The 25,340-nt window shown below is 41.1% G+C and overlaps 1 protein-coding gene across 4 annotated transcripts in view; it reads left to right on the top strand.

Annotated features, from left to right (window-relative positions):
- The window catches only part of herc2 (HECT and RLD domain containing E3 ubiquitin protein ligase 2), a 55,826-nt gene extending 32,940 nt beyond the window's left edge, over positions 1-22,886 (top strand). For 3 of the 4 annotated variants that reach the window (XM_077583337.1, XM_077583339.1, XM_077583336.1), the window contains exons 58-91: positions 324-405; positions 494-728; positions 815-992; positions 1,066-1,147; positions 2,003-2,174; positions 2,256-2,400; positions 3,230-3,455; positions 4,255-4,426; positions 4,695-4,881; positions 5,073-5,213; positions 6,016-6,207; positions 6,292-6,445; positions 6,517-6,624; positions 7,530-7,661; positions 7,833-7,991; positions 8,859-8,977; positions 9,081-9,206; positions 9,815-9,970; positions 10,135-10,449; positions 11,153-11,367; positions 11,543-11,720; positions 12,803-12,964; positions 13,108-13,199; positions 13,279-13,418; positions 13,550-13,737; positions 14,295-14,492; positions 14,558-14,641; positions 15,925-16,066; positions 16,441-16,635; positions 17,748-17,860; positions 19,388-19,578; positions 19,705-19,810; positions 20,562-20,774; positions 22,216-22,886. In XM_077583337.1, the coding sequence (XP_077439463.1) occupies positions 324-405; positions 494-728; positions 815-992; positions 1,066-1,147; positions 2,003-2,174; positions 2,256-2,400; positions 3,230-3,455; positions 4,255-4,426; positions 4,695-4,881; positions 5,073-5,213; positions 6,016-6,207; positions 6,292-6,445; positions 6,517-6,624; positions 7,530-7,661; positions 7,833-7,991; positions 8,859-8,977; positions 9,081-9,206; positions 9,815-9,970; positions 10,135-10,449; positions 11,153-11,367; positions 11,543-11,720; positions 12,803-12,964; positions 13,108-13,199; positions 13,279-13,418; positions 13,550-13,737; positions 14,295-14,492; positions 14,558-14,641; positions 15,925-16,066; positions 16,441-16,635; positions 17,748-17,860; positions 19,388-19,578; positions 19,705-19,810; positions 20,562-20,774; positions 22,216-22,488 (5,571 nt within the window). In that variant the 3' untranslated portion in view covers positions 22,489-22,886. The remainder of the gene's footprint in view (positions 1-323; positions 406-493; positions 729-814; positions 993-1,065; positions 1,148-2,002; positions 2,175-2,255; positions 2,401-3,229; positions 3,456-4,254; positions 4,427-4,694; positions 4,882-5,072; positions 5,214-6,015; positions 6,208-6,291; positions 6,446-6,516; positions 6,625-7,529; positions 7,662-7,832; positions 7,992-8,858; positions 8,978-9,080; positions 9,207-9,814; positions 9,971-10,134; positions 10,450-11,152; positions 11,368-11,542; positions 11,721-12,802; positions 12,965-13,107; positions 13,200-13,278; positions 13,419-13,549; positions 13,738-14,294; positions 14,493-14,557; positions 14,642-15,924; positions 16,067-16,440; positions 16,636-17,747; positions 17,861-19,387; positions 19,579-19,704; positions 19,811-20,561; positions 20,775-22,215) is intronic. The other variant, XM_077583338.1, reaches the window with a different exon arrangement.
- Positions 22,887-25,340: the final 2,454 nt, after the last annotated feature.

Raw genomic sequence — 25,340 nt, 5'->3', positions numbered from 1 at the left:
ATGACCCTGGCTGATCTCTTATACTCTGCTGGTCGTTTTTTGTAATAGCTACCATTTGCTTTAAGCCACCTCTTCGGTTCAGAAGCTGCATCAAAGCCCTGTGTATGCTCTAGCATAAAAAAACAACAACAACGTATAAATACGTCTTTGGGTGTGAAGGACAAAGTATTAAAAACGTATTTATACGGGTTTTTTTTTGGTTTGAATGAGTTAAATAACCCATTGATGTCTGGCTCATGGGCAATTTGGTACTAGCCTGCACAATTAGAGCATATATGTCACCACCATCATCATCCGAGTCGATTGTGTTTTTCGCTTGACAGATCAAGGTGCCCTCCTTCTCCGAGACCCTCTCTGCACTCAACGTGGTTCAAGTTGCCGGGGGTTCCAAAAGTCTCTTTGCAGGTAGGTTACATAATGTGCCATACATATATATATTGCCACTTCACTTGGCAGGAGCCGCTCTAACTGAGCTGTGTGTCGCTTCTTGCAGTCACGGTGGAGGGCAAGATCTACGCGTGCGGCGAGGCCACCAACGGACGGTTGGGCCTGGGCCTGTCGAGCGGCACCATCCCCATCCCGCGGCAGATCAGCGCCCTCAGCAACTACGTGGTGAAGAAGGTGGCGGTGCATTCGGGTGGACGCCACGCCATGGCTCTCACCGTGGACGGCAAGGTGTTCTCCTGGGGAGAGGGCGATGACGGGAAGCTGGGCCACTTCAGCAGAATGTAGGGTCTCTCTTGAAACGACTGCTTTTTTTTTTTGTGTGCTTGAAAGTTGTCGCCACATTGCTTTGATTTTTTTCCCATCTCAGGAACTGCGACAAGCCTCGGTTGATCGAAGCTCTGAAGACCAAGCGCATCCGAGACATCGCCTGTGGCAGCTCCCACAGCGCCGCCATCACCTCCTCCGGGGAGCTGTACAGTTGGGGGTTGGGGGAATATGGCCGCCTGGGACATGGCGACAACACGACACAGCTGAGGCCTAAACTTGTACGATTAATTTGATGTTTCTGATTTAGTCATGCGTGAATTATCGTATCATTTGGTGTTTTGTGACGTCCAGGTGAAAGTTCTTCTGGGACACCGTGTGATCCAGGTGGCTTGTGGAAGCAGGGACGCTCAAACGCTAGCTCTCACTGATGAAGGTATTCCTCAAGTTTAGAATAGTGTCAACTTAACCTATCACATTGACAGACGTCAACATATTCACCTTCAAAACTCTACAAAAATACCTTTCACTGATGATGGTATTGTAGAATAGAATAAAATACATTAGAACGTCTTTGTTAAAGAGACAGTCAGTGATCCTAAGCGCCATCTAGTGGTGAACTAACAATTCATTCATTTTAAAAAATCGACGGCAAAAAGAAATTGTTTTAAATAAAAAAATGTTTTTAAATATAATTGTAGGTCTAGTAATCACTAACTATGTTACATGGCTGTAGTCTCACCTTACTAGAGCTGCCATGTTTCGCTGCCATCTTCCTGCTACGGGTGGTGCTTGCATCGAGTGTCGGCTCCAATGGCCGTTTACCTTCCACAGCTGTGGCCTGCAGGTGGTCGTCACCAACTCCCGTGATTCAGGCTTGTCACTTTCTGCTTTGCTGTCGCAAGCTTTTACTAGCTTTTCTTTTTTGACTAGCTCCTCCCACTAGCCGCTCTTGTTAGCCATTCCAGCCTATGGCTTCGACTAACTGATGCTAGCCGCTTTTGTTAGCTGCTCCGGCTAATTCCGCCTCGCTTGCCGGGCTTCACAACGGCTGCCAAGTCACCGCCGCTCGCCGAGATGCTCATTTGCTCACGTAAAATAAAAATTGGTGGTAGGCTTGCGAAACGTGGTCTCTCTGAGCCACCGTATGTGTGCTTCTAGTGCTTTTCTTTGACCACTAGATGGCGCTACGGTCTATACACTGGGTCTTTAAAGAGACAGACACTTAACAAATCTAATCAAATTACTTCAAATTGACATCCAGGTGACTAAAATCTGTCTTTTCTTTCAGGATTGGTGTTTTCGTGGGGCGACGGGGACTTTGGGAAGCTGGGTCGCGGCGGGAGCGAAGGATGCAACATTCCCCAGAACATTGAAAGGTTGAACGGGCAAGGAGTCTGCCAGATTGAGTGCGGCGCTCAGTTCTCCTTGGCTCTCACCAAATCGGGCGTGGTGTGGACCTGGTAATGTGGATCAATGATGTCATCCATGACTCGTTACATGTGCTGGGTTGGAACCCGTTCTGCTTCTGTCCACACGCACAGGGGCAAAGGGGATTATTTCCGACTGGGACACGGAACTGACGTTCATGTGCGGAAGCCCCAGATGGTGGAGGGGCTGAGGGGCAAAAAGATTGTCCACGTCGCAGTGGGAGCGTTGCATTGTTTGGCTGTTACCGATTCAGGACAGGTCTGTATGGTGATGCAGCATGTGGCTTATTATCTAATGTTTCTAAAGCAACGACTCCTTCTTTAGTATAAGCAAAACAGCAGCTGCCGTGTTGTCACATATTACAAACACAAACAAGTTCCTAGTTCCACACTCAACAATCATATATTTATGATGATATCACCAGGGATGTGATTTTTCCGCTAATTCGCTGAATTCCGCTTTTTTTATCTCCCCCCCCCCCCCAAAAAAAAAAAAAAATATATATATATTTTTTTTTTATTTTTTTTTTTATTTTTTTGTAGTTCATTGTGTATGCACATGACTCTTCATAACATCTTCTGCTATAACGAAGACATTTGTGGTATGCTCTAATATGAGTCATGATACAATTATTTGTTCATGAAATTTGAACTCTTCAACATTATTTATGTGTTAACTTAGTAATCACATTAGTTAGATATGATGATATTCTCAGTGATAGTTTTTAAAAGCAAAGGCAGTCCAATGTTTTTGAATGTGACTGATTTTGAGTTGACTAAAACTGCCATTTTATATGGGATAGTTCAATATACATTGAAAATTTATGCTGTTGTTTTGTCTATTTCTTTGTCATGTGAGTGCATTGAAAGTACTTAAAAACACGGAAAACCCATGAGCTCCGGGGGACTACACCCCCCTTGTCCCCCCACCAGGGCACTGCCCTGGACCTAGCTGGGTGCCAGCGGCCCCCAGACACCCGGCTAAATTTTCAGATAATTTCACTTTGGTCAAATCACATCCCTGTATCACATACATTGACGTAGCATGAGCCACACACAGACAATTTTCTTGTGTGTTGACACGTCAGGTGTACGCCTGGGGCGACAACGACCACGGGCAGCAAGGCAATGGCACCACCACGGTCAACAGGAAGCCTACGCTGGTGCAGTGTCTGGAGGGCCAGAAGATCACCAGGGTGGCCTGCGGCTCCTCGCACAGCGTGGCCTGGACCACGGTGGACGTGACCACGCCCTCCGTGCACGAGCCGGTCCTATTCCAGACCGCAAGGGACTCGCTGGGCGCGTCGTATCTAGGTGAACGTCCATACTGTAAATCGGCACAGGGCAGACTTTTGATATTTAAGTTGAATTAAAAAATAATTGATTCTCATTTATTTAATTTGATTTAAAATGAACTTAATAATGATTAATCAACACATTTCATTGATTTTTATTGATTGTATTTGTTTTCAATGAAAATATATTTTATTGAATATATAAAATAGTTTATTTTTCATTTTTTTTTAAATATTATTTGCCGGTACAAAAATATTCAACAAATGCATATTCATTTGCTAATTAAATGGAGATTAATTTATGCAGGGCCAGAGTTCTCAAAATAATGAATTTGTCCTCATTTTTTAATATTTATATTATTGAACACTTTTTTTGAGTAATATTTTTTTATTTTCAAAAAATTTGTTTCAGGAAAAAAATATACATCACATATACATACATCAAGACTCTTGATAAAGATTATGCAATTTTATCAAGAAATGTTACATCACTATTTACCTGAAATTGTTAATTTTACTAAATGTATAAATATATATATATTTTTTAATAACAAATGTATCAAACATCTTTTTACAATTTAGGAGCTCATTTTAGAAAAAACAGCTAAACTAATGCAAAAACACAAAAATATTGGTAATGTAAATGTTACGTATAGTGGATCAAAGCTTGGGACGTACTTCTGCCCACATCTGCTCTTAATGTTTTTACCATCTCCAAATGCAAAGTTGGTTACTCACTACCAGGGTTACACTGGACAGCTTTGTAACAGCTGGTGATGTTTTTTTTTTCTCTCTCTCTCTTTCCGGTCACTGGGCAGGCGTCCAGTCAGACAGCGACTCGTCAGCGGCCAGCAACAAGATGAGCGGCCAGAGCAACGTGAAGCCCAATCGGCCGTCGCTGGCCAAGATTCTCCTCAGTCTGGACGGCAACCTGGCCAAGCAGCAAGCCCTGTCTCATGTGCTCTCAGCCCTCCAGATCATGTATGCCAGGTATGTGCCCAAACAAGATCTTAAGACCACCACACGCCGAGCAACGGGGCTGAACATCACGATATTCTCGCGCAGTGGGCGGGGTTTTGCGACGATATTTGATGTGACTGTTTGAACCGAGTTTTGCCTCTAATGCACAAAAATGCACTCTCTGTAATTGAACAACCACGCCAACACTCCCAAGTGATGGGATTCATCAATGCGAAGTGTCTTTGCCCTTTACATACTGCGCATGAAATGACCGCCGGTGTTCTGCGCGCCTCCCCAGGGACGCGGTGGTGGGAGCGCTGATGCCAGCCAGCATGATCGTGCCAGCCGAACGTCCTTCGAGCTCCCCCTTGCCCCCGTTTGACTCGTCATCTTCGTCCAGCGTTAGTGACGATGAAGGCTCTCCCGTCATGCCCGAGACGGAAGCGCCGGTCAGCCCTAATCCCTGGCAAGACAAGAAGGGCGAGGTACACAAAAAACGCCTCATTGATACATTTGTGTTCAAAATAACAGCCGTGGAGCACGACTCACCAGACTAGTGCCTGTGTGTAGCTTTTACACATTGCTGTTATTTTCACCATTACTGTACATTTGAATTTAAAAAAGAGATTGAGATTGAAGCTTGTTTTCATTTTTGTGTGTGTGTGTGTGTGAGTAGGCTCCCTCTTCAGAAGACGCCGTGACGCCATCGTCTGCTGTCATCCTCGCGTCGCCGGCGTCCTCGCGTCCTTTCATCCCTGTCACAGATGACCCGGGAGCAGCTAGCATCATCGCAGAGACCATGACAAAGACCAAAGAGGCGCGTATAGACATGTGATATGATGTAAATATGGCGATCTCGGTTTATGTAGACCATTAAATGCGCTGGATATCTTCTGCATTCAGTTCTATCCCAAAAAGATAAATAAATGAAAAGGGACATAAATGTTTTTCACGATATGATGTAAATGGGTGCATTCATGTTGAAAGATTTATGCATATGACAATATTATATAAATATGGTACAGTAGAGTTATATATCTTTAATTATGAGGTAAATATGGTACATTGTAAGAGTATAGAACATTAAATATGTTTTTTTTTAATATAGTACATTATATAGAACATTAACTCATTCACTCGCAGCCATTTTCAATGAAGCAGCCCCCTTCGCTCCCGGCTGTTTTACTGGATTTTGACTGATTTTGCAAGGCTCACAGAATATTGTGTTCAGGAAAAAAAGTACATTTGTATCGGTTTCCATTTTGCAGCAATTAGCATTAGAATATAGCTAAGTTTCATCATTATTCACAAATCAGTTTGAAACTGTGGGGAAAGAGCTTTTGCAACATGGCCCTGGTTGATCTCTTATGCTCTGCTGCCACCTGCTGGCCGTTTTTTGTAATTGCTAAAACCATTTTCTTCAGTTCAGAGGCTGCATAAAAAATGTAAAAAATGTAAATACGTCTTTGGGAGCATAGTAATATTTAGAATAGAACGTATTTACACATTTTGGGGAGCAAATGAGTTAAATGTGAAGTTTGGAGTAGAACATGAAATGTGCTGTAAATATAGTACATTAGAAGTGTGTAGTTAATTCAATAAAATTCTTCACACAACAGGACTCTGAAAGCCAAAACAAAGTGGTGGGCCCGGAGCCTCAGCACCTGGACGAATTCTCCAGCCTGCTCGTGCCCGACGACACCCGAGTCATGGTGGACCTGCTCAAGCTGGCCGTGTCTTATCGCTCCGGGGAGAAAGGCAAGGAGGTGCTGTCGGCCGTGTTGTCCGGCATGGGAACGGCGTACCCCCAGGTAAGGACGACTGCCGTTTTTTCACTTAATAGATTTTGAATTTGTCACGGTGCAAATTAAACCGTACGTGTCTTTTGTGAGCAGGTGGCTGACATGCTGCTGGAGCTGTGTGTCACAGAGCTGGAGGATGTGGCCACCGACTCTCAGAGCGGCCGCCTGTCCTCGCAGCCCGTCGTCGTGGAGAGCAGCCACCCTTACACCGACGACACCTCCACCAGCGGCACCGTCAAAATTCCTGGTAAAAAAATGAAATCCACTTCAAAGATCCCAATAAGTGTGATTGAGCACTTAACTTGTTTTGTGCTCAAGGCGCAGAAGGTCTGCGGATAGAGTTTGACCGGCAGTGTTCGACGGAAAGACGGCACGACCCTCTGACGGTCATGGATGGAGCCAATAGGATTGTGTCAGTCAGATCCGGTAAGAAGACAACATTCTTCCTTATCAAAAATCTACAAAGATGTCACCAAATAATTTTTACACCCCATCGAGCATTTAACTCTTTGACTGCCAGACGTTTTCAGAAACGGGTTGTCCCCAGTGCCAGCCGATTTTAAGCATTTTGACTGATCTTTCAAGGTCCATAGAAAATTATGTGTTTGGACTATGGAAACACACATACTACCAAATGAAAGATTGGACTCTCATCTTTCATCAGAAAATAAAGTTTGTTTCTACCTTATTCCGTTTTTCAGTAATCAACAATAGGAAATGGTTAGTTTCACCTCTGTTTTTAAACAAACGTCTTTTGACGTCTTTGGCACTCCTCCATAGGATTTTACTAAACGTTATTTAACGTTTTTGGCAGTCAAAGAGTCGAGAACCCCCCCCCCCCCCAAAAAAAAATAATTCTTGGCAATAATATATTCTATGCAGCCCCACTAGTCTAAATATGGTATTGTGGTTAATATTGTGTTAGTGGAATATAAGTTAAGCAGCAAAATCCAGCAGTTTTTATCAATATCAGAAGGCGGCCATTTTGCCACATGCTGTCGAATGAAAATGACATCACAGTTGCTCAGGTCTCAGTTAACAACCAATCACAGCTCAGCTTCAGAAAACATGTGAGCTCTGATTGGCCGTTGCCTGAGCAACTGTGATGTCATCTTCAGTCGGTGACAAAATGGCCTCTTGGCGTCTGGATTTTGCTGCAAACTTGTATCCCACAAATGTAATATTAATCACAATGTCATGTTTAGACTTGTGAGGTCACATATAGCATATTATTGTCCTGTTTATGGTTGACTTCCCCCTTAAAATCAAACCTTTTGTTTCCAAGCTTGCCTGCACTGTATTTATTAAAATAGCGAGCCTTTGTATTTTAGGTCGCGAGTGGTCCGACTGGTCAAGCGAGTTAAGGATCCCAGGCGACGAGCTCAAGTGGAAATTCACCAGCGATGGCTCGGTCAATGGCTGGGGCTGGCGCTTCACCGTCTACCCCATCATGCCTGCTGCGGGTAGGCTAAGTCTTGCACCGACACACTCTTGAGATGGTAAACGTCTGCACACTCTGTACTGAAGAATAAGTGCAGAGAAGGCGTTGCTGTATAGATACCAAAACAAAATCCTACGTACAGAACAAAGTATGACGCACTCGCACATACTGGATGTGGATGTGTCGTCTGCAGGTCCCAAAGACTTGCTGTCAGACCGCTGCATCTTGTCCTGCCCCTCCATGGACCTCGTCACGTGTCTCCTGGACTTCAGGCTCAACTTTGCCTCCAACAGGGGCATCGTGCCCCGTCTCGCTGCATCCCTGGCGGCTTGTGCCCAGCTCAGTGCTTTGGGTAGGAACTCAACCTCCATTGAGTATATGTGATACATTTACTTAGCAATGTAGTACAGCACAGAAAGAAAAAAAATCGCGGTGGGAGCAGATTCATGGAATTCCTTTCAATGGGGAAAATGATTTGGGTTTAGTTCATTTCATGGCAATGTTCTTAATTCAATTGAACTGTATTACAGTATATATTACAGGGATGTGATTTTTCCGCTAATTCGCGGAATTCCGCTTTTTTTATCCCCCCCCCCCCAAAAAAAAAAATTCCTTTTTTTTTTTTTTTTTTTTTTTTTGTAGTTCATTGTGACTCCGACAGATAACATCTTCTGCTATAACAAAGACATTTGTGGTATGCTCTAATATGAGTTACTTTTCATTTGGTCATGATACAATTATTTGTTCATGAAATTTGAACTCTTCAACATTATTTATGTGTTAACTTAGTAATCACATTAGTTAGATATGATGATATTCTCAGTGATAGTTTTTAAAAGCAAAGGCAGTCCAATGTTTTTGAATGTGACTGATTTTGAGTTGACTAAAACTGCCATTTTATATGGGATAGTTCAATATACATTGAAAATGTATGCTGTTGTTTTGTCTATTTCTTTGTCATGTGAGTGCATTGAAAGTACTTAAAAACACGGAAAACCCATGAGCGAGTGCCAGCGGCCCCCAGACCCCCGGCTAAATTTTCAGATAATTTCACTTTGGTCAAATCACATCCCTGATATTATTCTCAACAAAATGGTATCTACTTCCTCCTATTGCATTTTCATCCATTTGTGAAACTCCAAAAGTTGTCCGGCAGATGGTGATGTCGGTGGTCTACACGCCACGCCGTGTATTCCTAACTTCTGTTGTGTTTACGCAGCTGCCGGACACAGAATGTGGGCCCTGCAAAGACTGCGAAAGCTTCTGACCACAGAGTTTGGGCAGTCCATCAACATAAACAGGCTGCTGGGCGACACGGATGGCGAGCTTCGCGCCGTGGTGAGTCAACGCGCAGATGGGACCAGCCCCGATCCAAATTCTCTGTTACTCCTCAATTGTCTTGAGGAGTTTGAGTTCATTTGGGCTTTGTTTGTCTTTTCAGAGTTTTACAGGCAGCGCGCTGGCCGCCCTGGTCAAGGGCCTTCCCGAGGCTCTGCAGAGGCAGTACGAGTACGAGGACCCCATCGTGCGTGGAGGGAAACAGCTCCTCCACAGCCCTTTTTTTAAGGTCCGAACATGTACCGTATATTTTCAGATTTTTCTGATGTACTTTTTTCGCAGCAAATAATCATTCAATGCTAAAAAATAAATAATTACATAAATCATGTTGAACAGATTTTAAAACTAAAGCGGAAGAATATTTAGTATAAATGATGGCGCAACCCCAAACACAAGTACTTGCCATAATTATATAATATGAATATAAAAATATTTTTAGATTTTTCTGATGTACTTTTTTCGCAGCAAATAATCGTTCAATGCTAAAAAATAAAAAATTACATAAATCATGTTGAACAGGTTTTAAAACTAAAGCGGAAGAATATTTAGTATAAATGATGGCGCAACCCCAAACACAAGTACTTGCCATAATTATATAATATGAATATAAAAATATTTTCAGATTTTTCTGATGTACTTTTTTCGCAGCAAATAATCGTTCAATGCTAAAAAATAAATAATTACATAAATCATGTTGAACAGATATTAAAACTAAAGCGGAAGAATATTTAGTATAAATGATGGCGCAACCCCAAACACAAGTACTTGCCATAATTTTCATTTTGTCACCTTGAATTGATTTTTAAATAAAATGCACTCTTTACTGTTCCTCGTCAGGTGCTGGTGGCTCTCGCTTGCGACCTGGAACTGGACACGTTGCCGTGTTGTGCCGAGACACACAAATGGGCCTGGTTCCGCCGCTACTGCACGGCCTCCAGGGTGGCCGTGGCGCTGGATAAAAGGACCTCGCTACCGAGACCTTTTCTGGACGAGGTAACCCGACTTTATTTTCTGTGTTGTGTTCTGGTTTGTGTTAATTCTCATGGAAAGTTTGCAACATTTTGTGACATTTTAACCACAATTATACAAAATCAGCAAATAGAAAGTGTTTTGGTGACATGAGTAATGTCCGTTTAATAGAAAGCGTTTCCTCCCAGGTGACCAAGAAGATCCGCGAGCTGATGGCCGACCACGAGAGCGTCAACGTGCTCCACGAGGGCCACGAGTTGTTCAAGCGCGAGCACGACGAGCAGCTGGTGCAGTGGATGAACCGGCGGCCCGACGATTGGACCCTGTCGGCGGGCGGCAGCGGTACCATCTACGGCTGGGGGCACAACCACCGCGGGCAGCTCGGCGGCATCGAGGGGGCGAAGGTCAAAGTGCCCACACCTACTGAAGCCCTAGCCACGCTGCGCCCCGTGCAGCTCATCGGAGGGGAGCAGACGCTCTTTGCCGTCACTGCGGATGGAAAGGTAAAAATAGTGTGATTTTGTTTTTTGTCTTCTTCTGGTGTTCATTAAACTGGTGAAAAGCGCATTACGCTTTTAAACTTACTCAGCGTTCTTATAGATCCTTAAAAAGCATTGAATTCAAGAATCTAAAAACAAGGCCTTGATTGGTATTAAAATGTCTTAAATATCTAAATACAATCACATGATAAGTAGGATTTTATTATCATAAATAGTCTCAAATATCAAATGAATTAACATTCTTAAAGGGGAAGTCAACCCCCCCCCCCAAAATTTCTTGGCAATAATATGTTCTGTGCAGCCCCACTAGTCTAAATACAGTATTCTGGTTAATATTGCGTAAGTGGAATATAAGATAAGCAGCAAAATCCATCCGTTTTTATCAATATCAGAAGGCGGCCATTTTGTCACTTGCCGTCGAGTGAAAATGACATCCTAGTTGCTCAGTCTCAAGTAACATCCAATCACAGCTCAGCTTCATAAAACAGGTGAGCTGAGATGGATAAAAACGGCTGGATTTTGCTTCATAACTCATATTCCACAATTGTAATATTAATCAGAATGTGATGTTGAGACTAGTGAGGTCACATACAATAAATTACTGTCAAGAATTGTTTAAGGTTGACTTCACCTTTAAAAACATAATTTACCAATCACGATATGCCACGACTGATCGCCCGATGCTGTAAATTCTGACTTTTTGCAGCTGTATGCCACCGGGTACGGCGCCGGAGGCCGACTGGGTATCGGTGGCACCGAGTCGGTGTCCACCCCGACTCTGCTGGAGTCCATCCAGCACGTCTTCATCAGAAAAGTGGCGGTCAACTCGGGAGGAAAGCACTGCCTGGCGCTCTCCTCGGAGGGAGAGGTCTACTCGTGGGGAGAGGCAGAGGACGGGAAGCTTGGCCATGGCAACAGAAGGTGAGCAAAATGCTAAATAGGGGGGGGGGGAATTTCTAATAAATGTCTGTCGAAATTTAGAATAGGGGAGTTTTACAACCCTAATGCTGGTTATACCGCACCGTCAATAACGATGAGCGGCGCCATCAACAGGAACAATCGTTCGACTATTTTTTTCCCCCCTTCTTCTCCCCAGCCCCTGTGACCGTCCTCGTGTAATCGAGTCCCTGAGGGGGGTGGAAGTGGTGGATATCGCTGCGGGAGGGGCGCACAGTGCTTGCATCACGGCCAGCGGAGAGCTCTTCACTTGGGGGAAGGGCCGCTACGGCCGTCTGGGCCACGGGGACAGCGAGGACCAACTGAAGCCCAAACTGGTACCACCTCAATTATGCTACATAATATCAAACGACATGTGTCACATTTAATAATAATAACAATAATAGTAGTAGTTGTAATTATTAGAATTTTAGAAATAATACATAAAATAACAATATTAACTCTTTGACTGCCAAAAAACGTTAAATAACGTTTAGTAAAATCCTATGAAGGAGTGCCAAAGACGTTAAAAGACGTTTGTTTCAAAACAGAGGTGAAATTAACCATTTTCTATTGTTGATTACTGAAAAACGGAATAAGGTAGAAACAAACTTTTTCTGATGAAAGATGAGAGTCCAATCTTTCATTTGGTAGTATGTGTGTTTCCATAGTCCAAACACATAATTTTCTATGGACCTTGAAAGATCAGTCAAAACGCTTAAAATCGGCTGGCACTGGTGGCATCCCTTTTCTGAAAACGTCTGGCAGTCAAAGAGTTAAAATGGTAGTAAAGACAATAAATAATACGTTATTGACAAAATAATAAAATTGTAATAAATATAATACTGTAATCAAATAATGCAAAAATATTTTTTGTATTTTGTTATAAATATACAAAAATGTAACTAATCGATTAGTTAATTCATACATTTGACTGGTGTCATGGATATGCTGTTACGTACCATTTGATATAATAAATAATAGCTAAATAAATGAAGAAAAAAAAAAGATGAATTAACCATTGGAATCAATTATAAAATAATCACAAGAGAGCTTTATCAAGGAAGCTGCTTAATTGTTGAACCAATGTCTGATTATTCTCCAATTTAAGATATCTTTCTGGAGAAAAACACACTTACCTGAGGTTGTCTTGAAATCTAAAATCAATCAAATAGATAAAAATGTAATTAATCGAGGACATTCATTCGAATGGTCGTCCTCTTATGCGGTATTCAGCCCAAAACAGATTATTTCAACCAATGTTTGCACATTAGCCCCATTTTATATTTTACTCCAGATCTGGATGATGGTTCTGGTTTTTGAAAGCGCCAAGTTGGACAGCGATCCATTAGATCCAGCAGATGGTGCGCTAGCGACACTGTTGCACGTCAGCGGCGCCAACTGTAACGCTCTTTTGCAGGTGGACGCTCTGCAGGGCCACCGGGTGATCGACGTAGCCTGCGGGAGCGGCGACGCCCAGACCCTGTGCCTGACCGACGACGACATGGTGTGGTCCTGGGGCGACGGCGACTACGGGAAACTTGGACGAGGGGGCAGCGACGGCTGCAAAATACCCATGAAAGTAAGTTGGCATCCACCACGGGACTATATTTTAATAGTATTCATGATTGTGGTACTTAGACAGCTAAGGATTTTATTTTTTTCTACTTAATGAAAAAAATGAGGCCCACTCATTAATCAAATCTATCATCTCATCCCCCCAAGATTGATTCATTGACTGGTGTGGGCGTGGTCAAAGTGGAATGCGGCTCACAGTTCTCCGTAGCGCTCACAAAATCGGGAGCAGTCTACACGTGGTATGTTCCACATCATATCCCCCCCCCACCCCCCCGTCGGCAAAATCACCAATCACAGGACTCATACGTGTGTTTTTAGGGGCAAAGGAGACTACCATCGACTAGGACACGGGTCCGACGACCACGTAAGGCGGCCACGGCAGGTCCAAGGCCTCCAAGGGAAAAAGGTCATCGCCATCGCGACTGGGTCACTGCACTGTGTGTGCTGCACGGAGGATGGTAGGCGGAGTCACGCCCCGCTCGACTGTCAATCAAATAACTACGACGACCTGGAGAAACGGATGCCTTGATTCTTTTATCGACACATAACTAAATGTTTAAGTTGCCAAAATGTATCTGATGTGGCTCAGGAGAAGTGTTCACGTGGGGCGACAACGACGAGGGCCAATTGGGCGACGGCACCACCAACGCCATCCAGCGGCCGCGACTGGTGGCGGCGCTGCAGGGCAAGAAGATCAACCGGGTGGCCTGCGGCTCGGCCCACACGCTCGCCTGGTCCACCAGCAAGCCCACAAACGCCGGCAAGCTTCCCGCGCAGGTACGGCGACTCGGAGCGCCAAGTTCGGTCATTCACAAATGGGATCCCATTAGTGGTATGACAAGAATCACTGGATTCAATCATGAAACTGATCATAATAATATCGCAAATAGGGTTGAACCAATTTGAAAAATAACCCGTGATTTTAATTTGTTGTATTTTTAAAGATTGAGTTTAAATTTGCAATTATTTTTTCAAGGCCCTCTTCACATTTATTTATAACTAACACAAGCAATAAATTACAATAAACAATATCAGATTTATTTGATGTTTTGATTTTATAGGTTATACCTGAATTATTTTGAAAGACAGTTTATCTATTTCAAATAAAGTTGTTAATTTACCACTTTGACTTGTTGAACATTCACTACAAGAACCTCGCAAAAGTATGCCAAAAAAGTAAATCAGATTACAATAATGATGCAAACAAATCTATGATTTAAAGTTCATTTACTGTTGAGCCCTGCCATTGTAATTGAATGTTGGTCAAGGTCGGTTTATTTTTGAGGTGTAAAAAAAACGAAACAGTAAATATCTGACCGATGTTTGAACCCAAGGTCCCCATGGAGTACAACCACCTGCAGGAGATCCCCATCATGGCGCTGAGGAACCGCCTCCTCCTGCTGCATCACATCTCCGAGCTCTTCTGTCCCTGCATTCCCATGTTCGACCTGGAGGGGCGCTTGGGCCAGACGGGCCATGGACCCTCCCTGGGCTTTGACACCCTTCGCGGCATCCTCATCTCGCAGGGCAAGGTGAGGAGGTGCTGGTGGTACACAAGATACACAGTGATGTTTTGAATGTGGCTTTCTTTGAATAGGAAGCGGCTTTCCGGAAGGTGGTCCAGGCCACCATGGTGCGGGACAGACAGCATGGACCTGTGGTGGAGCTCAACAGAATACAGGTTGCAATTTACTTGTTTCCCCACAATTCCCAGAAAGCTTCTCAAATGTTCTTATAAGCATAACTGTCTTTTTAAACATTTATGGAAAACCAGAAAAAAAACATAATTCTAAAATAAATAAATAAATAAAAGTCCAATTGCAGTGATTCAGGATTTACAGATTGCGCATTAAGAAATAAAAATGGCAAGCACGTTGCTATTTTTCATTGGTCTTGCGACAAGTAAAAAAATAATAGTAATAATTGCTTAGGCAATTTTGCTATTAGGCTAATGAAGTGCAGCTTAATTTCATTACCTTTTTCATCTTTTTCCTTGAAAGTATTGAGATAATAATAGTAATTTTAGAAAAAAACTTATGTCCGTTTTTTGTTTTTTTACGTTTTTGTGATGTCTGCATTCAGTTTCATACCATAAATGTAAAAAATTAATTAAAAAAAAAGACACAAATGGACATAAGTGTTTTTCACAAGACAGCGACATTATGTAACAATTCTTTGAAAAGATGTAATTTTTTTTTCTTAAACGTACATCTTTTTCTCTCAAACATTCACTTGATTCAAAATATCTAACTTTATACTGAAATATACTGTACAATATTTACTTAATGTTTTCCCACAAGTCTTACAACAGTTTAAAAAAAAAAAATCCTAACTTCTTTTCTCAAATATTTGCAACTTTTATTCTCAAACAGAATATGAAATCGTGGAAAATATTAAAACTCCCTTCCAATGAATGCACTCACGCGCAGCTGCTGCAGCCACAGCTCTCACCCGGACGCTCGTAGGATAAAAATGATTTCGGTGTACGTTTTTGTAAACATTCATGTTACTGTATTTAGTTCAACACAATGTTATAACTTTTGATGGATATTTTCCTGGCATTTAACTTGGGGTCTCTTTCATCTGAAACCTTGAACTACTTTCTACTTTAGTTGGCTGCCCTACACGCACGCACGCACATTATGAGGCCAGACAGGCTCCTGATGATTGCATGTGATGTCTTTCATAAAGGGATTTTTCTATCAGTGTGTGTGCGTGATCACAACAGACTGTCTGTAGGGCTTCCTGCTCACAGTTACACAAAAGCGCTTCGGTTTGGGCCAGCGCGCACACACAATCAATCACCCGTGTATAAAGTGCTCATAAAAGTTAGGCCTATTCGACTTTGCAGCAGGAATTTTTGATTGGCCAGTAGGCCGCCGCAAAAAAGCAACCACCAACCCGTTGTGTGAGGACGGGACTGCCCAGCACCAACATGGCCGCCGTCGTCCTCTTTGTTTGCAGGTGAAGCGCTCTCGAAGCAAAGGAGGCCTGGCGGGTCCCGACGGAACCAAATCGGTGTTTGGGCAGATGTGCGCCAAAATGAGCTCGTTCAGCCCCGACTCTTTGCTGCTCCCCCATCGAGTGTGGAAGGTCAAATTTGTGGGTGGGTCAAAAAGATGAAATCAGTCAGAAGAGTAACATGCATGGATGGCGTGACTGCATTTTTGAACATTCAGTATGTCCTTTCATTTACGTTTTTCTGTTTTATAGCTGCACTTTTTTTTTTTTTTTTTTTTTTTACAGTTCACAGTTCATATAAGAACGAATACATTTTGCAATGGATTTGATAATATAATTATATAATATATTGATAATATAAAATTTGTAATCATGATTAATCACATAATTTCCATAGTCAACTTGAGATTAATTACATATTTGACATCTGTTCTAAATGCGCAGTAAAATATGTTGAATGCTAATAAAGATGGCGGCAACAGACTAAATGTAACTATTTGTTTGTCCGTCCCCGTTTAGGGGAGTCGGTGGATGACTGCGGCGGCGGCTACAGCGAGTCCATCGCCGAGATGTGCGAGGAGTTGCAGAACGCGCTGACGCCGCTGCTCATCGTCACCCCCAACGGACGCGACGAGTCGGGGGCCAACCGAGACTGCTTCCTGCTCAACCCCGCCTCCAAGTCACAGCTGCACATGAGCATGTTTCGCTTCCTTGGTAACCGCTTGCGTCTTTCTGTTCTTGTGACTTGGACCGTTTTTCTTGAAAATGTGACTTTGTTCTCCTCATATTACAACTTTTTGACGTTTCATTTTTTTCCGTCTATTTTTCAAAGGGTGAAAATGTTTTTTGTTGCAAAATTTGACTTCTCTTCTTTTTTGATCAAATTGAACTTTTTCTTCGCAAAATGTTACTCATTCACTCGCAGCCATTTTCGCTGAAGCAACCCCCTTCGCTCCCGGCTGTTTTACTGGGTTTTGACTGATTTTGCAAGGTCCACAGAATATTGTGTTCTATTGCCATGAAAACATGAGAAAGATTAAGAGTCTCTTCTTTCATCAAGAAAAAAAAAGTATATTTATATCTGTTTCTGTTTTGCAGCAATTAGCATTAGAATATAGCCAAGTTTCATCATTATTCACAAATCTGTTTAAAACTGTGGGGAAAGAGCTTTTTTGCAACATGGCCCTGGTTGATCTCTTTTGCTCTGCTGCCACCTGCTGGCCGTTTTTGTATTAACTACCATTGCCTCAAGCGACCTCTTCAGGCCAGAGGCTGCATCAAAGCATTCTGTATGCTCTAGCATAAAACAAAAAAAACATATAAATACGTCTTTGGGAGTGTGATATTTTAAATCAAACATTTATAAGTTTTTGGGAGTAAATGAGTTAATTAACTGTATTTTAAATGAATGATACAATACAATACAATAATTTCAGATTTAACATGTTTTATTGTGTTCTTTTGCTATAAAAACATGGAACCTACCAAAAGAAAGATTAGAGTCTCTTCTTTCATCAGGAAAAAAAAGTATGCTTGTACCTTTTTCTGTTTGGAGAAATTAGCATTAGAATATAGCTAAGTTTCATCATTATTCACAAATCCCGTTTAAAACTGGAATAAAGGACTTTTTGCAACATGGCACTGGTTGATCTCTTATACTCTGCTGCCACCTCCTGGCTGTTTTTTTGTAATAACTACCATTGCTTTAAGTGACCTCTTTTTTTCTTCTTCTGGAGAATGTATGCTTATATTAATTTCTTCATTGTTTGGTTTTGTTTTGCTTCCTCAAATATTGATCGGCCTCATTCCCTCTTTCGCATCTGCAGGGGTTCTGCTGGGCATCGCGATCCGCTCCGGAAGTCCGCTGAGTCTCAATCTTGCCGAGCCGGTGTGGAAACAGCTGGCCGGGATGAACTTGACCATTGCAGACCTCAGTGAGGTGAGACCACTTTTAGGGCCTGGTGCTGTTATAAACTTCCCTTTGACTTCCTCTTTGACTGCCAAAAACGTTAAATAACGTTTAGTAAAATCCTATGGAGGAATGCCAAAGACGTTAAAAGACGTTTTTTTCAAAACAGAGGTGAAACTAACCATTTTCTATTGTTGATTACTGAAAAACGGAATAAGGTAGAAACAAACTTTTTTTTTCTGATGAAAGATGAGAGTCCAATCTTTCATTTGGTAGTATGTGTGTTTCCATAGTCCAAACACATAATTTTCTGTGGACCTTGAAAGATCAGTCAAAATGCTTAAAATCGGCTGGCACCCACGGCATCCCTTTTCTGAAAACGTCTGGCAGTCAAAGAGTTAATAGCATTTGCTACAACATTTTTTTTTTTTTTTAAGCAACATTTGCTAATCACCTAGTGGTTGGACTAGAACTAATACAACTAATCCCTACGATGGTCTCTCAGCCAATCAGTGAAGACTACTAAAAAAAAAAACTGCTCTAAAATGTTGAATCACACTATACAGCATTAAATGAGGCCGCAGCAACGCCTCTCGCCATTAGCACTTCTGATGTAATTACATCCCTCATGACGAGCTTTTTTCTCCTGTAAAAGGAGCACATTCCTTCTCTCATTAAAACCTTGGTTAATCCCCGTCGGGAATGGGAACGCACTCGTCGGTCTTGGGCCGACGACGTAGTAGTAATGCACGACGGGCCTCACGCTGCGATCATGAGCCTCCTTTCTTTTTCTTCTGCTTCTTCTACACGCACGCACACACACACACACACACACACACACACACACACTTGTTCACATGCTCTGCCCTTGAGATATTCCAAAGGTTAGGTCAGGAATATTTAATACTTGCAACAAGCACAAGACTTAGCAACGTGAATGCCGCATGCCTTTGCGTAAGTGGCTTTTTGTGTGCGTGTGGTTGTACAAACTAGTCGACGAGTCTACACGACGATGACATTTTGAGTGTGGCGTCGACGAGGCGCTAATAATGTGTTTTTTTGGCAAAACCGCATGAGTGTGCTGAGTGACATCTCTATGTTAACTTAATTGATTTCAATTGTGTTTTATAGTACATTTTTAACTCTTTGACTGCCAGATGTTTTCAGAAATCGGTTGTCCCCAGTGCCAGCCGATTTTAAGCATTTTGACTCATCTTTCAAGGTCCATAGAAAATTATGTGTTTGGACTATGGAAACACACATACTACCAAATGAAAGATTGGACTCTCATCTTTCATCAGAAAAAAAAGTTTGTTTCTACCTTATTCCGTTTTTCAGTAATCAACAATAGAAAATGGTTAGTTTCACCTCTGTTTTGAAACAAACGTCTTTTAACGTCTTTGGCACTCCTCCATAGGATTTTACTAAACGTTATTTAACGTTTTTGGCAGCCAAAGAGTTAATTATTTAAATAATTTATTTAATTAAAAAAAGACAAATTCTGTGGTGACTTCATATCAAGCACAGTTTCAAAGTTGCACGCTGTCCGGTTTCCAGGTGGACAAGGACTTCATTCCGGGCCTGATGTACATCCGCGACAACGAGGCGACGTCGGAGGAGTTTGAGGCCATGACTCTGCCCTTCACCGTGCCCAACGCCAGCGGGCAGGACATCCAGCTCAGCTCCAAGTACTCGCACATCACGCTGGATAACCGCGCCGAATATGTGCGCCTCGCCATCAATTACAGGCCAGTGCAAGAACACCCAATGCACATTAGCGCCGCCCACAGGACTGGAGGGGAACAGCGTGCGCCTAATAAATCGGCCGCTGCGTGTTAATATTCACTGTGTGCTGCTTTTTTGTTGTTGTGCAGGCTGCACGAGTTTGACGAGCAGGTGTCAGCCGTGCGAGAGGGCATGGCCCGCGTCGTCCCCGTTCCTGTGCTGTCACTTTTCACCGGCTATGAACTGGAAACCATGGTGACAGATGATTGACACATGACTTTGTTTGGGGTCAATTTGGGTTCTGTTTGGCAAGGCAATCAAGTTTTGAGGAGGAGCCATATGACAAGAACTCTGAAAATTTCATTTAAAGGGGAAGTCAACCCATTTTTTTTTTGGACAATAATATGTTCTATGCAGCCCCACTAGCCTATTAGACACTAGACAATTCATCCCCCGAAGACAGTTTCCTTGAGCAACATGATAACTCGGTGCGCAGTCTATCATGCGTCGACCCACAAAAAAAGTTTCAAGAAGCCATTTTAGTTTGAAACCGTCACTTTGACTTGAGTCCCTGTAGAATTTTACCTAAAATAAAATAAATAAATAAAACTTTTTTTTATTTGGCAACATGTCATTTGGTAGGCATGTCGGCCATTTTTCACTCACTTTGGCTTGAGTTGGGCCCTGCTGAATTTAACAGAATTATTATTATTATTATTATTTTTTTAAATCAGCCACCAAAGCCAGTCGTGAAATTTGTTTAGCATGTGTATCATGAGATCTACAACTTTTTTTTTTTTAAAGTCATACCCAGAAATATAGTCGGCCATTTTGATTGGAAGCAGCCATTTTATGGTGATTTTGGCCATTTCTAATATTCCTTCAAAGGTGAACTTGTCCTAGAAATTGCTTCCAAATGTAAACCACATCTATTAGCCAGATACGCAAATCTAATTTCTGAACTGTCCTCCGCTATGAAACTAAATCATACCTTCTGTGCGTGCAGGTGTGCGGGAGCCCCGACATCCCGCTGCACCTGCTGAAGTCGGTGGCCACCTACAAGGGCGTGGAGCCCACCGCCCCGCTGGTGCAGTGGTTCTGGGAGGTGATGGAGTCTTTCTCCAACACGGAGCGCTCCCTCTTCCTGCGCTTCGTCTGGGGGCGCACGCGGCTGCCGCGCACCATCGCGGACTTCCGCGGGCGCGACTTTGTCGTACAGGTGGGAAGACGGATGACAACTTGTGATACATAAAGATAATATTTATAAAAAAAAAATAAAATAAAAAAAAGAACATTTAATAAATAAATAAAAATTGATTGAAAATAATTTTGAGCAAATTAGAAAAAAAGAGCATTTAAGAAAAAATTATAAAATTAAGAAAACCAGACTTTGCTTTTGTGTTGTGGTTCAACAGAAGTATTAAAAAAAAAAAAAAAAGATTGAACATAATTTTGACCATATATATATAAAAAAAAAAAAAAAACACTTAATTTAAAAAAAAAATAAATAAAGAAAATTAACCAGACGTTGCTTTTGTGTTGTGGTTCAACAGAAGTATTAAAAAAAAAAAAAAAAAGATTGAACATAATTTTGACCATATATATAAAAAAAAAAAACACTTAATTTAAAAAAAGAAAAAAAAGAAAATTAACCAGACGTTGCTTTTGTGTTGTGGTTCAACAGAAGTATTTAAAAAAAAAAAAAAAAAAAAAAGATTGAACATAATTTTGACCATATCTAAAAAACAAACAAAAAAAAAACACTTAATTTAAAAAAATAAAATAAAGAAAATTAACCAGACGTTGCTTTTGTGTGTGGTTCAACAGAAGTATTTAAAAAAAAAAAAAAAAAAAGATGGAACATAATTTTGACCATATATAAAAAAAAAAAAAACACTTAATTTAAAAAAATAATATAAAGAAAATTAACCAGACGTTGCTTTTGTGTTGTGGTTCAACAGAAGTATTAAAAAAAAAAAAAAAAAAAAGATTGAACATAATTTTGACCATATCTAAAAAAAAAACAAAAAAACACTTAATTTAAAAAAATAAAATAAAGAAAATTAACCAGACGTTGCTTTTGTGTTGTGGTTCAACAGAAGTATTTAAAAAAAAAAAGAAAAAAAAGATTGAACATAATTTGGACCATATCTAAAAAATAAAAAATAAAACACTTAATTTAAAAAAATAAAATAAAGAAAATTAACCAGACGTTGCTTTTGTTGTGGTTCAACAGAAGTATTTAAAAAAAAAAAAAAAAAAAAGATTGAACATAATTTTGACCATATATAAAAATAAAAATAAAACACTTAATTTAAAAAAATAAAATAAAGAAAATTAACCAGACGTTGTTTTTGTGTTGTGGTTTAGCAGAATTATTAAAAAAAAAAAAAAAAAAAAAGATTGAAAGTAATGTCTGACATATTAAAAAAGAACATTTGATTAAAAACAAAGAAAGAAAGAAAATAACTATTTATTATTGTCAGCTGCCACCATGTAGCACTTGTATGTTAAATTTTTGCTCACAAGTCAAAGCAAAATAATCAGCTGAGCGGTGGCATTTATCTGGAAAAACTTGCAAGTCAAGAATCACTACGTTGAGGTGTACCACATGACTTCATTTTTTTTTTTAAATATATATAAATATTTGTAAATTTCAGGTGCTGGACAAGTACAACCCCCCCGACCACTTCCTCCCCGAGTCGTACACGTGCTTCTTCCTGCTCAAGCTGCCGCGCTACTCGTGCAAGCAAGTGCTGCAGGAAAAACTCAAGTACGCCATCCACTTCTGCAAGTCCATCGACACGGACGACTACGCCCGCATCGCCTTGTCGGGCGAGCCGGCCGCCGACGACAGCAGCGACGACTCGTACAACGAGGACGCCGACTCCTTCGCCTCGGACTCCACCCAGGACTACCTCACCGGGCACTGACCTCCTGCAGGGTTAGTGGGAATGCGGCGGGTCCAGGTGGATTTTTTTGTTTTTATGCTCACATTCCTGCAGGTTAGACGCACGTGCGTGTGTGTGTGTGTGTGTGTGTGAATGTACGTGTGTGTGTGCAACCAGCTGTGAAGCATTATGAGCTTAGAAGAAGAAGAGCCATCCTGTGATTGTTATGATTTATTTATAATAAAATGACGACTTTAGTCTTTGTAAATAGAAGTGGATAAACAGTAGCTGCCCCTTTTATGTCTTTGGAAATAGAATAATCATTTTAAAAAATGTAGTTTGTTGCTCAGACGTCGGTATACTGAAGTGTCCGTTATCACCGTGTCTCCCCATTGAATGTGTGTACATAATTAAACAGAATTAAATATGACTGTGCCATGTATGAAACCAAAAGTTGTCATTATTGTACGCACGTGTGTGCATGGAGACGGTATTGCGCGCGCATATTCACGGTTCGGCATTGGCGCACTCCTAAAATAAGGGCCTCAAGTCGTGTTTTCCCAAAACACAAAAAACTGAAGACACACACACACACACATATATATATTTATTTATTTATTTTTTGGGGGGGCTCAGTATTATTCATTCGGCTTTCCCGAGTCAACATGTCGTCGTCACCAGCGCTCTTTTTTTTTTTTCTTCTTCTTTTTTTTTCTGCGTGCATGCGATACGTTTACGCCCGCCCGCGATGGGTGAATTTCCACGAAGTCGAGGTCATACTTTAAATTAAAAAAAAATAAAAATAAAAATAAAAATAATAATAATAATTTAAATAAAAAAAAAACGCATTTACTGAGCCATAACGAACCCCCTTTTTAAGCACTTGTTAATTTAGTAAGTATGCAAAATCACTGTAACAGCAATTTCTGGATGGAATAATCTCTGAAAAAAATGCGCAAAATATCGAGGTACAACCCGAGGTTAACCCCCGCAATGTAGCGATGAGTTTTGAACGCACATAAAAATCCACGATGGAGTGAATCTGCAATAAGTGTACCGCAAAGTAGGAGGGATCACTGTGCATGTTTTTGTTAACAGGGATGTGATTTTTCCGCTAATTCGCGGAATTCCGCTTTTTTTATCCCCCCCCCCCCCCCCAAAAAAAAATTTTTTTTTTCGATTTTATTTTTTTTATTTTTTTTATTTTTTATTTTTTCGATTTTATTTTATTTTTATTTATTTTATTTTTTTTATTTTTATTTTTTTAGTAGTTCATTGTGTATGCACATGACTCCGACAGATAACATCTTCTGCTATAACAAAGACATTTGTGGTATGCTCTAATATGAGTTACTTTTCATTTGGTCATGATACAATTATTTGTTCATGAAATTTGAACCCCTCAACATTATTTATGTGTTAACTTAGTAATCACATGAGTTAGATATGATGATATTCTCAGTGATAGTTTTTAAAAGCAAAGGCAGTCCAATGTTTTTGAATGTGAAAAAACAGGTTGCTTCAAGACTAGAAATTGACATACATGGATTTTGTTTATAAACATCTCAAAAGACAGCATGATGGAAAAACCAAATTGGCACGCGTGTTCTTTTAAAGCAGCTTTTATTGCACAACTTCCCCGTATTGATTTTTTTTTTCTTTTGAATTGCCAAATGTGTTGCAAAGATGGTCAAAGTTTACATGGAGGTAGAAAAGTGGCGCTTTGGCGCCCGTCCTAAGACCCCTCGTGCTTGGACAGCCTTTCTTACACATTCTTTCTGTGTGTGTGTGTGTCTGACTGTAAGAAGCCTCCTGGCCTTCCCACTCCCACCTTGAGAAAAAAAAAAAAAGAAGAAGAAAAAAAAAAAAAGCATGTTTCTGAGTAGTTCAAAGGCACGAGGGAAGGCTTGGCTTAAAAATCAATAGCATTCTTTGTGGACTTAGTGGTCCTTTTTTCTTTTTTTTTTTCTTTCCCAGGAAAAATGACCCAAAGTACATTACGCTGCTGAGAGTCAGGTGCTCTCATACAGTCGCGCTGCAGGCGAGAGAGTGAAGGCCAAATCCAATCCACTCAAATGTAGTACGTAGTTACGCAAAGTGCTCTCGGTGACAATTTGGAAACCTCAATGAGCTCCCAACGTACGGAACGCCATTAGCGGTCAACATCAAAGGCGGCTTTCTGCCATTAAGGAACCAGCACAAATCTGTTCTCAATACGAAATCATTCATTTGTTTATTTTTAATTTTTTTTCATTGTCAAGTGATTGACAGGTGACGCTAGGTGGCAAATGACACATTGGGTCGAACCATTAGCTCTTTGACTGCCAGACGTTTTCAGAAAAGGGATGCCGTGGGTGCCAGCCCATTTAAGCATTTTGACTGATCTTTCAAGGTCCACAGAAAATTATGTGTTTGGACTATGGAAACACACATACTACCAAATGAAAGATCGGACTCTCATCTTTCATCAGAAAAAAAGTGTTTGTTTCTACCTTATTCCGTTTTTGAGTAATCAACAATAGAAAATGGTTAGTTTCACCTCTGTTTTGAAACAAACGTTTTTTAACGTCTTTGGCACTCCTCCGTAGGATTTTACTAAACGTTATTTAACGTTTTTGGCAGTCAAAGAGTTAGGGTTTGAGGAGACTGCTGAATATAAAATTCATTTTGCGAACTAATATTTTGCTGAAATATTGACTTCATTTCATCATTATTTTGAAATCAATTTTGCATGGATGCTACTTTTTTTAATTTATTTTTAAATCTCCCTGGAGTGCCTTCACGGACCCCCATTTTGAGAACCACTGCTCGAGATGACTACAAATATTTGAGTAATGCACACTGGATATAAAAAAAAAAAAAAAAAAGTCTACACACCCCTGTTCAAATTCATG

Source organism: Vanacampus margaritifer, chromosome 13, assembly GCF_051991255.1.
Source record: "Vanacampus margaritifer isolate UIUO_Vmar chromosome 13, RoL_Vmar_1.0, whole genome shotgun sequence".
NCBI lineage: Eukaryota > Metazoa > Chordata > Actinopteri > Syngnathiformes > Syngnathidae > Vanacampus > Vanacampus margaritifer.
Note: the sequence above shows the minus strand (reverse complement) of the source record. Positions and strands in the feature narration are given on the sequence as shown.